The 14,055-nt window shown below is 38.0% G+C and overlaps 1 protein-coding gene across 7 annotated transcripts in view; it reads left to right on the top strand.

The window, feature by feature from the left end:
• The window catches only part of ENTREP2 (endosomal transmembrane epsin interactor 2), a 376,956-nt gene that overhangs the window by 241,776 nt on the left and 121,125 nt on the right, over positions 1 to 14,055 (top strand). For 3 of the 7 annotated variants that reach the window (XM_073303682.1, XM_073303687.1, XM_073303681.1), the window contains one exon: positions 1,533 to 1,643. The exons of the other annotated variants lie outside the window; for them this stretch is intronic. In XM_073303682.1, the coding sequence (XP_073159783.1) occupies positions 1,533 to 1,643 (111 nt within the window). The remainder of the gene's footprint in view (positions 1 to 1,532; positions 1,644 to 14,055) is intronic. 7 annotated transcript variants of the gene reach the window in all.

Here is a 14,055-nt window from a genome sequence, read left to right as displayed (position 1 = left end):
ACTAAACCTACCTTTTATTATTTCTTTTTAACTACTGTACAGAGAACTCCACTGCCTGGGCCCAGATGATTCTGATTTCTCTTTATTCACTCTCCTAATAGCCCTTGTGTTGTACCACATTTGCTTATACTTACTTGAACAACCTCCAGGAACTCATTTTCTGGGGTAAATTTTAATGTGGTCCATGGGAAATTAGACACACTCCTATTCACAAAGATGCTGTATAACTAACTCCCTCTGCACTGCACCACTATGAAATTACCTTTCTATGTCTGCATATATCTACACATATAAGTTGAACTTAACCTTAGAAACTCTTGGGCCATTTTTCTATAGACCTATAGGAGTTACCTGAATAAAACTATATTTAGGCGTCAAACATATGAAAATGTTTAGCCTTAAAGCATCTTTGTCTGTTTCCTCATATCTAAAGACTGGACAATGATAGTTGCCTACTTCATGGCATTGTGGGGAAGCTTCCTTCACTGTTTGTTGAACACTTTTGTGGTCATCTGTTAGAAGTACAAAATGATGTGATGGTGATGGTTCCTATTGCTTGTTGAGATATTGTCCTTAACGTCCTTTTTAAATTTCTCTATCCTTAGTTTTCATATCTCTTCAGTAAATAATGGGATGGATGCATTACACACTATGCACATCGCTTTTGATCTTGGGACATCAGCTGTTCTTCTTTGAGTAGATGTAGCCATACATTCCACTGAAGTATATGTGTGCCTAGCACACCAGAGCTGGAGAGATTTGCCTAGCAGTACCTGCAGAGGGGCGGTGCTCAGACCGTGTGGCCATAGCCCCTCCCTGGCTATGTGAAGCAGTGCTGGCCCCACTCTCCCTCCCTTCTTACCACCCAGGGCTGGAATCGGAGCTCTGAGATCTCAACTTCACAACCTGTCAACTAGTTTAGGTTTTTTCTCTTGTTGTATATAGTTAATGGTACACTTTGTGTTAGGGTAGTGTTTATTTTTATACACACTATAATATTTTAATTTGGTGATTATTGTTTATCTTGCTTATAACGAGCCAGGGATTACATAAAAGGTAGAATGGTATCTAATGTTATACATTAATATGTAACATAAAATCACATATTAACAAATAGGCTTCTTTATGTTAGAAATAGCAACTTAGATTACTAACACTAAAATGGATTTGCTTTTCACTATTATTGCTGTTTGTTTATCATCCGTTTAATTTTCAGGGTCTCAGTTCTTAATATTTGGGTTGCAAATGGAATTTTGGGGTGAGCAAATGGAAGATCAAGTGGAAGGACTTAAAGAATTTAAAGGAAAATAAATGGCAGTCAAGACTAGTGTCGGCATTGCCTTTCTTATGGTATGAAGCCCAGGACCTTGTAAGACTGAAAAATGTTTCATGTTGGTCTTTAAAACATATAAAATGTTGCCATCCATGTGATTATTTGACAAGATGGAAGCACTTCAAAGGCTAAATTAATTTTTCCCCTTTGCCTTTTGCAGTGAATAATCAATGGACTGTTTGGTTGGTTTTTTTTCCAGATAACCTTTTTCATGCTACTGTCTGCAGTGTGTGTAATGTTGAACTTGGCTGGTTCTATTCTCTCATGTCAGAATGCTCAGCTGGTAAACTCCCTGGAAGGCTGTCAGTTGGTGAGTAATGAAAAACAAATATTTTAATAAGGGCAAAGGCTTTTCTTTTTCGGTAATCATAAAATTATCAGTTTAATTCCTGTCATTGCATGTGTCTGTTATTTGATGCTGCCTTTAAGTCTAAAAACATAGAATCATAGAATATCAGGGTTGGAAGGGACCTCAGGAGGTCATCTAGTCCAACCCCCTGCTCAAAGCAGGACCAGATTATTATTAAAACATGATTATTTTGTTGGAAGAAACTTTAGAGTAAAAGTGCTATAGTCTTTATAAGATATTGTTTCCTCAAAACATAAGTTGTTACATTAGAAATGTGTGCTTATACTGCAGTAATATAAGGGAGACACCATACACAATGGGTGAAATCTTGGTCTCAGTATAGTCAAAACTGTTGACTTCAGCAGGACCAAACTTGCATCCAATCTCTCCTTCTCTAGCCAATGGTGTTTCATGGGAATGCTGTTAATTATGTTTCAGTATCTGTGCAATAATATTTTAATTACCAACTTTACTACTGCAGTCTGATTTTAAAAAAGCTTCCAATGTAAATACATTACCCATGGATCTAGTCTGATAACATAGAGAATCATAAAAATATTAACATATCAAGGCTGTATACTGTGACTTAATAAACTCATATGGTGTGCATGTATACATTAGATTACTGTATGCTAACCCTTCAATGGGGAAAAAAGTATAGATCAACTGTAAGAATATTTGTGACAACACTAATAAGGTATTAAAAAATATATGGAGCTAAATTAATCCCAGAAGTAAACCCACTGATTTAAAGAATTTTAAGAATTTAAAGATGGGGGGAAATAACACAACTTTTGTCATGAATGTGATGGTTCTTGGTGTATCCAGGACTATGTCAGATTATTACCCCGGTCTCTAGAGAGAAGGGGTCTTCCTTGTCGTAGCTGTGTGTCAGCTCCCTAATTCCACCAGCATTTTAGTCACTCAAACACTCTCCTCTGGGCTGTGCCACCACTAACTTCACCTTGCAGGTTAACAATAGGTACACCCCAATCCCCGAGTCCCTGTGGATTGTTCCCCCGTTATGTTTGCCCTGACACTGGCTACTCACAGAAGTTCTAGATCCTTTGCATCCAAAAGTGAAGTGTACCTCAATTTACCAGTTTTACCATAAAACACTGCTCCTCACAGGTCATGTTTTCTAGACTTAATCCTTTTTGTTGCTCTTCTCTTGACTTTCTCCAATTTGTCCACATCTTTCCTGAAATGTGGTGCCCAGAACTGGACACAATACTCCAGTTGAGGCCTAATCAGCACAGAGTAGAACGGGAGAATTACTTCTCGTGTCTTGCTTACAACACTCCTGCTGTTACATCCCAGAATGATGTTTGCTTTTTTTGCAACATTGTTGCACTGTTCACTCATATTTAGCTTGTGATCCACTGTGACCACCAGATCCATTTCTGCAGTACTCCTTCCTAGGCAGTCATTTCCCATTTTGTATGTGCGCAACTGATTGTTCCTTCCTAAGTGGAGTACTTTGCATTTGTCCTTGTTGAATTCCATCCTATTTACTTCAGACTATTTCTCGAATTTGTCCAGATCATTTTTAATTTTAAACCTATCCTGCAAAGCACTTGCAACTCCTCCCAGCTTGGTATCATCCACAAACCTTATAAGTGTACTCTCTATGCCATTATTAGAGCCCTGTGTGGATACAAATGTATACCCGCGGATGCAGGTGTCTGCATATATAAATTGGTGTCTGTGGAACTGCTGGGCTCTCCCGGGAACCACAGCTACAAAAGGAACAGAATGTGGGGCCGCCACTCCCAGGAGCCAGCACCCCGCATTGGCAGCTCCTCCGGCATGGCTATACCGTCCTAGCACCGCCCCCAGTCCCGCCCCACTCCTTTCCATGCGGCTATCTGCGTCTCCTGTCTGGGGGCTTGAACACTAGAGCACGACCAGGGATAGCTGTCGGTGAGCCTGTAGCAAAATCCTTTTAAAGACAATCATGTTGATGACTCCTGTGTTAGTCACCTCAGGGAGGTGTCAAACATTCCAATAAGCTGCCTTGGTGTGTCCTTGACATCTCTAAGTAGTTACAGTTACATACCCAAAATGTAAGTCACATTATTCAAAATGGTGGTTACAATGTCAGGTGAAGGTCATAATTTGATACGGACTTGTACGCACATATACTATTTTTGGAAGCAAGGGTGAAGTGCAAAGTGGAGGAAAATATTGGAGAGGAGCAACATGGACTTAGGAAAGGAAGGAGTACTATGGATGCAGTATTTGCAATGAGACAGAAGTCTGAAAGATTGATACACGGAAAGAGTAATTGCTTTGTGGATTTATTGATCCTGAGAAAGCATATGACTTGGTTCAACAGGTGTTGGTGTTTGGAGTATTCAGATGAATGAGAGGGTTAAGCATGTAAGTCTTCAGGATCAGGGACTAAAGCGTTGTCTAAGGTAATTGGCAAGGTTTTAAACTACTGTAATGGTGACCTGTAGGTCATTATTTTGGAAATGACAGTTCACTGTAAAGAGTATCTTCTGTCTAGAGAGACTTCTATGTAGACAGCTATGCATTGACCAGTATGTGGTAGTCCATATTTTCAAGTAACAGAATCTTGGCACATCGCTAGAGTAGGACAGTATTTAAGAAAAGGACAGAATGTGGTCAACGAAAGGAAAAATAAATAATTTATACCTCTTTTGGTCAGATAAGCTACTCTTCATCTGTTGCCGGTTAACCACCTCTTGAGGTTGCAGTGAAACTTTCTTAAGGGCCCCTGGAGTAGTTAGAAATGTTGTACTGTTTACTATATATAAAATACTGCACAATATAAAATTGTGTTTAAAACTGCTAAATTATTGATGTTTTTCGATTGACCACAGTAATAAATTCATGAACACACACAATAACTGAGGGGTTTGGTAATGCTTACACCTGAATGACTTGTATGACTTCAAACTTTGTCAGTAGTAACAAACTGTTCTTATAATTTGACAGCTGTTCAGTGACCTATATGAACAGAATTAATGGTATAAGTCCATTCTCTGGTGGAGAGAGAGTCTTACTATGAAAACAATGCAGTTGGCACAAAATGTTCACAGTCTTTGCCAAGAGGATTGAATGGGAATGGAAACTGAACAGCTGTCTTACCAAAAAAGGTGGATTCTTGTATGCAATGCTATGTTAAATGTTAATACTTAGCGGGAACGAGTATGGTAGGTTGAAAAAATGAAAAATTAATCATTAACTTTTTTCCCCTTATGGTAAAGTTTAGACAGGTAATGGGTTATCATCAACACTGTGAGCAGATGTTGCACGTAAAAAAAAGTTCTTTGATACGGAGCTAACATTCTGCATATGCCATGAAGAATGTGTGTATCAAAACTTTGAAGTCCTGTTTTCAAAAGTGGCTTAAGCACTTGAAAATTTTACTATCTGGGGGAGGTGGAAAAAAAGATAAACATAGCTATTTTCAGTATTTACTTAAAAAAAATTATCTGTGGAAAAAAATAACTTTGTGTTGCTTTTACCCGCTTAACCCTAAACCTGGAAGCCCTTGACATAAGGAATTGCATTTTAGGTCTCTAGCTGACATTTTAGGAATATTATTCCCCTGAAAAAATTATTTCTCTTGTGCTGTAAGGTCTGTTTGAGTTTAGCTTTTCAGTTTTTCTGTATTAATCATTTTAATCTAAAGCTGTTCCTATTTCTGCATTTTCTATTTTCCGTTTATCTGTTTTCCTTTTATTAACTAATGAATTCATTTCCCATTACTTTTACCCCCAAATCCCCAAACTAAGTAAAAGAGTTAGTTTTAAATGAATAGTGTTCACTAGTGCCTTAACTACAATCAGAGGTGCATTTCTTCAACACCTTCCAAAAGACTGAGCGAATCTTTTTATGTTCTAGCTATTTAAACCAGACGACAAAACCTTAAATTATTTGCCTCTTTTTGCATTTTAATAAAATGTTCCGTTTTCAGCTGTGGACTTGCAAATATTTTTTAAATGAATTATCAATAAAAAAGACGACTGTCAGAAAATATTAATAGTTTTACAGCTCTAGGGTTGCTTCACCTGAAATATCAACTAAAGTTCAGAGGCACAAAAATATGATACAAATGAAAGCTTGAGAGAAAAACATTATTAGTATCCTTGTAAAGAGTTGGTTTGACCCCATCTGCAGAAGAAAAATCTACCACAGGGGTTTAGGGGAGGAAATCCCCATGAGACTTCCCCCTTGCACTTAATCCCTTTGGAGCACAAACTCTGGGCCCTGCAGATGCGTCACTATCGATAGCTCCATTGGATTCTCTCTGTGCCTAGCGGCCTGTAGAACCATAGGAGATACGTCTCTCCTTAAGTATCTCCTGGGGAGATATTATTTTCCTGGGAATCTGCTTAGCCCTAGCCTGCTCATGGTTGCTGTCCAGTCTCTACCCATGCTTACAGCATGACCCAAGCACCCACAAAGCACTTCCAAGGTGACTGAATGAGGCTGTGCAGCTATCAAAATACCCTCTTCCCCACCCCTCTCCCCCAGTTGATTCAGCATATAGGTATACAGGTATATGTTTGTTTACATTTATATATACACATATATATATTGTGTATAAAAATTTCCACAGAAAACAAGTTAACTTAGAGTTCACATTGCTTACATATATATATTTCTTCACAACAGCACCAATACTCGCAATCAAGCGAATGATCAATTAAGGTATCTTGCCTGGAAGTTGGCCATTGTTTTGGATATGCGTTAGCTTTCTCAACTGCACAGAGACACTGTTGCCCTTCCTAATACACACACACATTCAATAATATGATCATCAATTTATGAATCAAAGAAATGAAAATCACACTACAAGATACAATATTAATTCTGACCTTCCTGTTACATTATTGAATCATTTAATGAGAATTATAATCTTAAAATTACAGAGTCTTATCTCCTCTCCCTACTCCAGTGTAAACTGCATGCATAGATGAGGGTTATCAGGGAGACAGTCTTAACATCTCTGTGTACCGTATACCAGATTGAATACAAAGTTGATTGCACTTAGATATTTCTTACCTTTTACAAGCTTCTACTATATATTTACTTTATGACTTTAAAAAGATTAGATTAGCTATTCAATTACTCCTACAGTTGCACTGACAGGTCATAAAGTAGTAAGAAGTTAAGGGAGGGGGAACACATCCTCCTAGTTTCCCAGTAGTTGCATTTATAATCCCCATTCGTTCAACAGACTCACTCCAGTTCCGTTTGGCGCCTCCCACCATACTATGTGATTGAGCAATTTTTCTCCCTTAACCATAATATTCAGAATAATAACACAGAAGACAATGCTAATTATTTAACCACCAATTTAAAACACAACTTAGTGCTGATTCTTGATAACTAGATGTGGTTGAAAATTTTCATATTTGGACATTTTTTGACAAAAAGGGGAAAATGGGAAAAAATCCATTTTTTTATCAGTTGTAATTGTCAAGTCTTAGCATCAAGCCATGCCTCATTTAAAGGAAGAAAATCTAATTGGCAGAGACTCTCCTTTCCCCTAAGTACTCTGAGGATTGTTTGATGGCCTTTAATAAAACAGAGCTCAGCTGTTGTTCTGGTGATCCATTCTGGTGCTGTACCTGCCTATAGCTATCTTTCTTTCTGCAGTGACCTCATTTCCTTGCCTGCAAATTACATGACGGTATCATCATACACCTTCAGTGCATACTGAGTCTTGGATGTTATTTGGCATTATGGCTCACACTTCATACACGTTCTTTCACTTTCAACTTAGAAATGCAGTGCTGTCTTTCAGTAGTTGTTGCAGGTGATGAATAGCCATACTCATGATACAGTTGCCAAAGAATGTATAATTCCATATCAGTCGTGTATTTTTCTTGCTATGACTTCGGTATCATTTGCCACTCGTCTCTCTCTCTTTAGCACCAAGTGCATTTGGAGAATGTTATGTATGTACTTTATACACTCAAAACAAAACACAATTCTCTTCACATAGCTTTAATCTAATTCTGTGGCTGACTCGTGATTTTATAACTATATGTAGGTTCTGTACTCTGAGTCAGAATAAAAACGTGGACACAGAATGTGACAAATATGTGAACTGCATTTATTTTAACAAATAATTTGCAGCTAAGCATCATTAGACCCAATCCTCCATACCTTGCATATCTGTTTCTCTGGTTTAACTTTGCTTGGTAAGTTTCAGGAATTTGATATCCCAGGCATAGGGACTCATTTTGAAACAACATTGTTTATGCTTTTTAGGAGGGCATATTGTAAATTAGGGTGCTTTGTGCCATGATTGGCATTCTGTATTATGATTCAGGGAGCAAAATTAAATTGAAGCACAGCTGAGTGTTGAGCTCTGAGAGCCTCCAACAGCAAACTAGACAGTCAGCGATCAATTAGATCATATGTACCATTGAAAAGAAATTAAAGCAAATTTGTTTTAAACAAACAATGATTATTATTAAAATGGGGTAGGCTTGGTGGTAGTGAACTTTGTTAATAATAAATTTAGAACTAAGTTTGTGTTTTTTAATTGTAAATATAATCTCAAAGAGAGAGGCAGTTCTCAACCAGCAGTCCGGTGCCCCCTGCAGGTTTCAGGAGATACGCCAAAATAAACCACGGAGGAGGACCAGTGTTAGACTTTCTGGGACCCAGGGCGGAAAGCCCAAGCCCTGCTGCCTAGGGCTGAAAGCCAAAGCCCAAGCAAGTTAGCTTTGCACGACCCCTATGGTGTGGGGCCCTGGGCAGTTGACCTGCTTGCTACCCTCTTATGCTGGCCCTGGCTTTTAATTTACTGGATATGCAGAGAAACAGTTGTTATGGCACAGGTGGGCTGGGGAATTTTTACAGCATATTGTGGGGGCATCAGAAAGAAAAAGATTGAGAATCCCTGATTTATCCTTCATTGAGGGGAGATGTTCCTTCTTGCCAATGTGACTGTTGTTGGAGATATAACTTATGATACTAAGAGTTTTAATTTGTGTTGCCAGGGCCACTTTTGAAACCTGATTATACCTTTATGACTTGCTCTGCACCTCCTGTGAGGGCCTGTATGCATTCACCACTCCCATGGAATTTGGTGGGACTTGAGAGCATTGAGTCCCTTCCATGATCGCCCCTAAGATTTCTGTTTACATTATCACTTAAGGTCACTAGCACACAATGTGTGAAGTTGCATAACTATATAACTTAGACTTTTGTGAAGGCAAGGATCACATCACCCTATACAATGGCTTTTGGATCCGGAGGGCATATAGAGGTGAGCAAAATATCCAACAGGATGTAGCTTCATAACTTGGAAATACACACATTCAGAATTAGTGAGGCTGATGACTTACTAGATAAGTTTATCTAGTAAAGTAAATTGACATCAGCCCCATTTTCTAGTTCTATAAAAAAAGAAACTTAGGTTTTATTCACATTTAGAGATGAAATGCTATTTTTTATTTTAATCTAAAATGAGTTTTTATTAAAGATTAATAAGTAGCATCTAGAGTCAGTGTTCCTCTTGTGTTTAACTTTTTCAAGAGCAATAAAATTAAGAATCTCTTATCTGTTACCTTCATCAACAGTGATTTCCTTTGTCCATGTTACCTATATTTTAAATAATAAGTGGCTTATGCAAGCGGTATCATTTTGTTTTGAAAGTGAAATACAAAAATATCAGTCATTCAGTAACTAATGCTTGTGAAATGGTTCAAATTATACCTCTCATTTCCGACTGAACCTGGCAGAAATGAGAAATACAAGTTTTCAGCCTAATGAGTATTTTAAAGGGAGGAAATGGAGGTAGCTCCAAAGTAGAAGCTTGCTTTCCCATCCCAGATTTTTACTTTTAACTTCTAGCATCTTTTCTTTGAATAGCTCTATCTATTAAAATAATTACATTTTAATGTTGCTAACAGTTATTCCTGGTTTATAGAAACTGGTGCTTTTTGTACTTTTGCAGAATTAGGGCTAAAAAATTAATAGCATTATTTGAGTAAACAATTAAAAGTGTTACAGCATTAGAAAGATTGTGCCTGAATATATCAATAAGAATTCAGTATGATAGATTGGCAGCAAAATCCAGCAGTACTGACATACTTTATCGATTTTGAGGCTCTCTCTTGGGACTTCATGCCCAGCAGGCAGGTGCTTAAGAGCCTGGAAGGAAAGACATGCTATGTATTATTCTGGCTAGGTCAATAGTACTATTAGCAGGTTCCAAAGGAAGGTATTTCTACCATTCCTTAGCTGGCAGGATTGTTAGTATGACACAAGATCTTTGATGGGGGAAAGAATATAAAGCGCAATAAAGGAATCTTTTGAGATACTATAAGAACTTCGTAAAATCCACTAATGTGGAGGGAAAATCCAAATGATTTGAGAGAACAGAAATTGATGGAAAAGGCATTTCTTTAAATGCTAGTCTTTCTGCAACTACTTGGAATGGCTATTAAAATTCAGAGCCTTTTTGAAGCTCACAGTCTTTAATATGAAACTTAGCTTGGGCTAAATGCTCTGTGACTGAGGACATATCGGCTTTGAAAAAATATCAAGAACATCTTACAAACTGGAAAATGAGTTACACATAGATCATGAGGGCCAAGAAGTTTTTTTAAAAAAAATTCATGTTGTGTATAACAAAATATTTTGTTAAAAATAATTATTTTCAAATTCTGAGATTAAATTTATTTTAAAGTGCCCTTACTTGGCTGCATATTCTCTCCATGGTTTCATCCCAAGTAAAAACAAATGGAAGTGAATGTATCTTGTTTCAGGTTCAGCTGAACTGGGAAGAAAACAGTCTTTTCAATTTTTAAAATACAAGCTGCTAAGCACCCTTGAAAGTTTAAAACTCCTCAGCTAGAGCAGGGAAATAATACAGCTCCTTTCTAATGTCTGCCCCGAGGGCTATGAGCTAACCCTGCACAATACCTAAGGGGGGTGAGGGAGGGAGGGAAGGAGGGTTGTGTTGTGTTGTGGCGGAGAGTTGGGGGATGTTTTGTTTTTAGGGTCAAACTAAAATAGGTAGACTGGGAGAAGGATAATATAATAAAATTAGTTATGATGGTGTATGTAATTTAAAACCATTATAATTTCAATTTCCTGTTAAAAATCTGTAATCTAGAAAAAAATACAGCCAAAAAACTATTATTTCCAAATGAGAAAAATACACACAGTAGACTGGATAACTCTGGGCATGTCTACATGGGGATTCTGAAAAAAGTTAAAAAGATGAATTGATTAAAGCTGTGAAGTTAATGTGCATAAATTAAACTGCATTAAATTGTGTGTGGATACTCTCATTCAGAAGTAAAGTGGCTTCAGTTCACTGAAGTTTAATCCTTCTTTGAGTTTAACTTTTCTGGGTGTCCCTGTGTAGACAGACCCTCACTGGATTGAAAATGGGATTCAGAGTCTTGGCCACAGGTTCAAATTCAGATAAGGTGACCAGACAGCAAATGTGAAAAATCGGGACAGGGGTGGAGGGTAATAGGAGCCTATATAAGAAAAAGACCCAAAAATTGGGACTGTCCCTATAAAATCGGGTCATCTGGTCACCCTAAATCCAGACTATGTTAGCAGTGAATGAGTGTTATTGTCAACTGGCAGCCATTGGGTGACCTATTTGAAATGAATAAATCCCAGTGAATCCACAGCACAAAAAAGCACCATCACAATTGTAATTAATTGGCATGTTAGCAGAATCTCTGCAGAGGCCCAAGATTGAAAGTGTACGCCAGGGGTCGGCAACCTTTCAGAAGTGGTGTGCCAAGTCTTCATTTATTCACAGTAATTTAATGTTTTGTGTGCCAGTAATACATTTTAATGCTTTTAGAAGGTCTCTCTCTATAAGTCTATATTATATAACTAAACTATTATTGTATATAAAGTAAATATGGTTTTTAAAATGTTTAAGCTTCATTTAAAATTAAATTAAAATGCAGATTTTATCAGTTTAGTGTGATCCTTGCCCTCGTTTTTCCTTGCTGAGTTTTCCAAGGTCCCTAGGCCAGCAGTGGGCTGAGCGGGGCCAGCGGCCGGGACCCTGGCTGGCAGGGGGCTGGCGGATGGAATCCCAGCAGAGTGCCACTGAAAATCAGCTTGCGTGCTGCAGGTTGCCTACCCCTGGTGTACACAGACTTAAATAATTTCTCTACCCTCCAAGTCAAAGTTGAAGCACACTGATAGAGTACCATGGGGCAATTTGCACTGCTCCTGACTGTGTTGTACCTGTTCTGTGGATAAACAGAGGACCTCAGAGTCCAAAGTTGTGAATTTGATGCCTTCACAAGCACTAAATTGACTAAGCTCTCTACCTCCTGCCCACCTAAAGGGGAAAAATAATAGGTGAGAAAGGCGGGCATTAAGTGAAAGATTTCAATTTACACTGCAGATTTCTCTTTATGATCGGCTGAATCTAAATACTTCAAATATTCCGATATTCAGGAATGTTTGGATCCAGGGTCTTTGTTAGCCACATTACAGAGCAATGATGTTTAGATCCTGGGGTTCATCTCCACTATGAATGGAGTCTCTGTCATTGTGATTAGGTCATGTCTGGTCTGCAGGGGCCTGTTGAAACATAAAATCTCAATTCCATGGACTAGCTGTGTTTTGCAGTTACATGACATTTCATTTGGAAGTTTCATTGTAAGTTTGGACATTTCTAATTCCTTGATTGTTAGTGTTGCCTGAATATGGACTGAAGGATCAGGCCCTAAGTGAAAAGCTTTTTTCGCTTGATGTCACACTGCCTTGACTGTTCGGGGGCAAAAGATGGTAAATAATAGTCCTGTATTCAGATCTCTGTGCAATATCCAGTGCTTGTAATTTTTTTTCTTTAATGGGAAACATTTATTACAGTGTGACAGGGGACAGATCACTTGATGGTTACCTGTTCTGTTCAAGAGAATGTGGATAAAAATAACAAACAAGTCCATAAGCACATAGACTCTATAAATATTGAAGAAATGTAAATGTAAATAAAGAAAGCTGATGTTGCTCAATCTCAAGAGTAAGTCTGTAAATCTGAATTCTCCTTTGTACAATGCCGTTCCTGCCTGGATGTGATCAGAGCCAGATCTGTATAGTAGGCTATAACCCAATGCACTCCTAAATAGCATAACCTCTCCTGCAGGAGAGGCTTCTATAAATAGAGTGCCCTCAATTGGCTGTTCTTCCCACACCGAGAACTGCTCCTGATGAAGAGGTTGTCCAGAAACTGGAAGATTGTAAATCAATAGCAAGAAAAAGGGAATGGGGACTTAAAGACCAAATAGATCCATGAGATAGCAAAGCTACAGCTAGTGTACATCTTATTTTGATACAGATTAACATTGTTTTTCTCATTCATATAGATTCATATCAAGTGTGTGTGTGTGTGTATATGTATGTGTATATATATATATATATATATATATATATATATATATATATATATATATATATATATATATATATATATATAAAAATGAGAGTTGGTCCCTAGTTAGAAAAAATCCACACAGCTGGGAGAAGAAAGGGAGAAATATTTAGTATTTCCAAGTCCCTTTTCCCCATCTATTGCGTGTATATACACTCCAGACCTGGAGATTAAACAACATGTATCCTATATTTCCTGGACAGCCATATAAGACAGAATGTTTAATACCATATAACCTGATCCTTTAAAAAAGGGTCTGTACCCTACAAAATATGTGAACTGTCCATTGCTAAGCATTAACCCTCAGGTTTAAGCTTGTCAGCACACAAATTAATGTTTTTAACCCCTGGAATTTCAGAATCTTTCTGTTCTAACACGAGAGAAAAAAATTATTCTCCTTTTTTGTTATATGATGTAAAATATACAATAAAACAGAAAATATGGACTATTCATAAGAACAGCCCTACTGGGTCAGACCAAAGGTCCATCTAGCCCAGTATCCTGTCTTCTGATAAAAGAAAAGGATTACTTGTGGCACCTTAGAGACTAACCAATTTATTTGAGCATGAGCTTTCGTGAGCTACAGCTCACTTCATCAGATGTTTACCGTGGAAACTGCAGCAGACTTTATATACACACAGAAATCATGAAACAATACCTCCTCCCACCCCACTGTCCTGCTGGTAATAGCTGATAGTGGCCAGTGCCAGGTGCCCCAGAGGGAATGAACAGAACAGGTAACCATCAAGTGATCTGTCCCCTGTCACTCATTCCCAGCTTCTGGCAAACAGAGGCTAGGGACACCATTCGTGCCCATCCTGGCTAATAGCCATTGATGGACCTATCCTCCATGAATTTATCTAGTTCTTTTTGAACGCTGTTATGGTCTTGGCCTTCACAACATCCTCTGGCAAGGAGTTCCCCAGATTGACTGTGCATTGTGTGAAGAGGTACAGTACT

This window comes from Lepidochelys kempii, chromosome 10 (assembly GCF_965140265.1).
Source record: "Lepidochelys kempii isolate rLepKem1 chromosome 10, rLepKem1.hap2, whole genome shotgun sequence".
NCBI classification, from domain to species: Eukaryota; Metazoa; Chordata; order Testudines; family Cheloniidae; genus Lepidochelys; species Lepidochelys kempii.
Note: the sequence above shows the minus strand (reverse complement) of the source record. Positions and strands in the feature narration are given on the sequence as shown.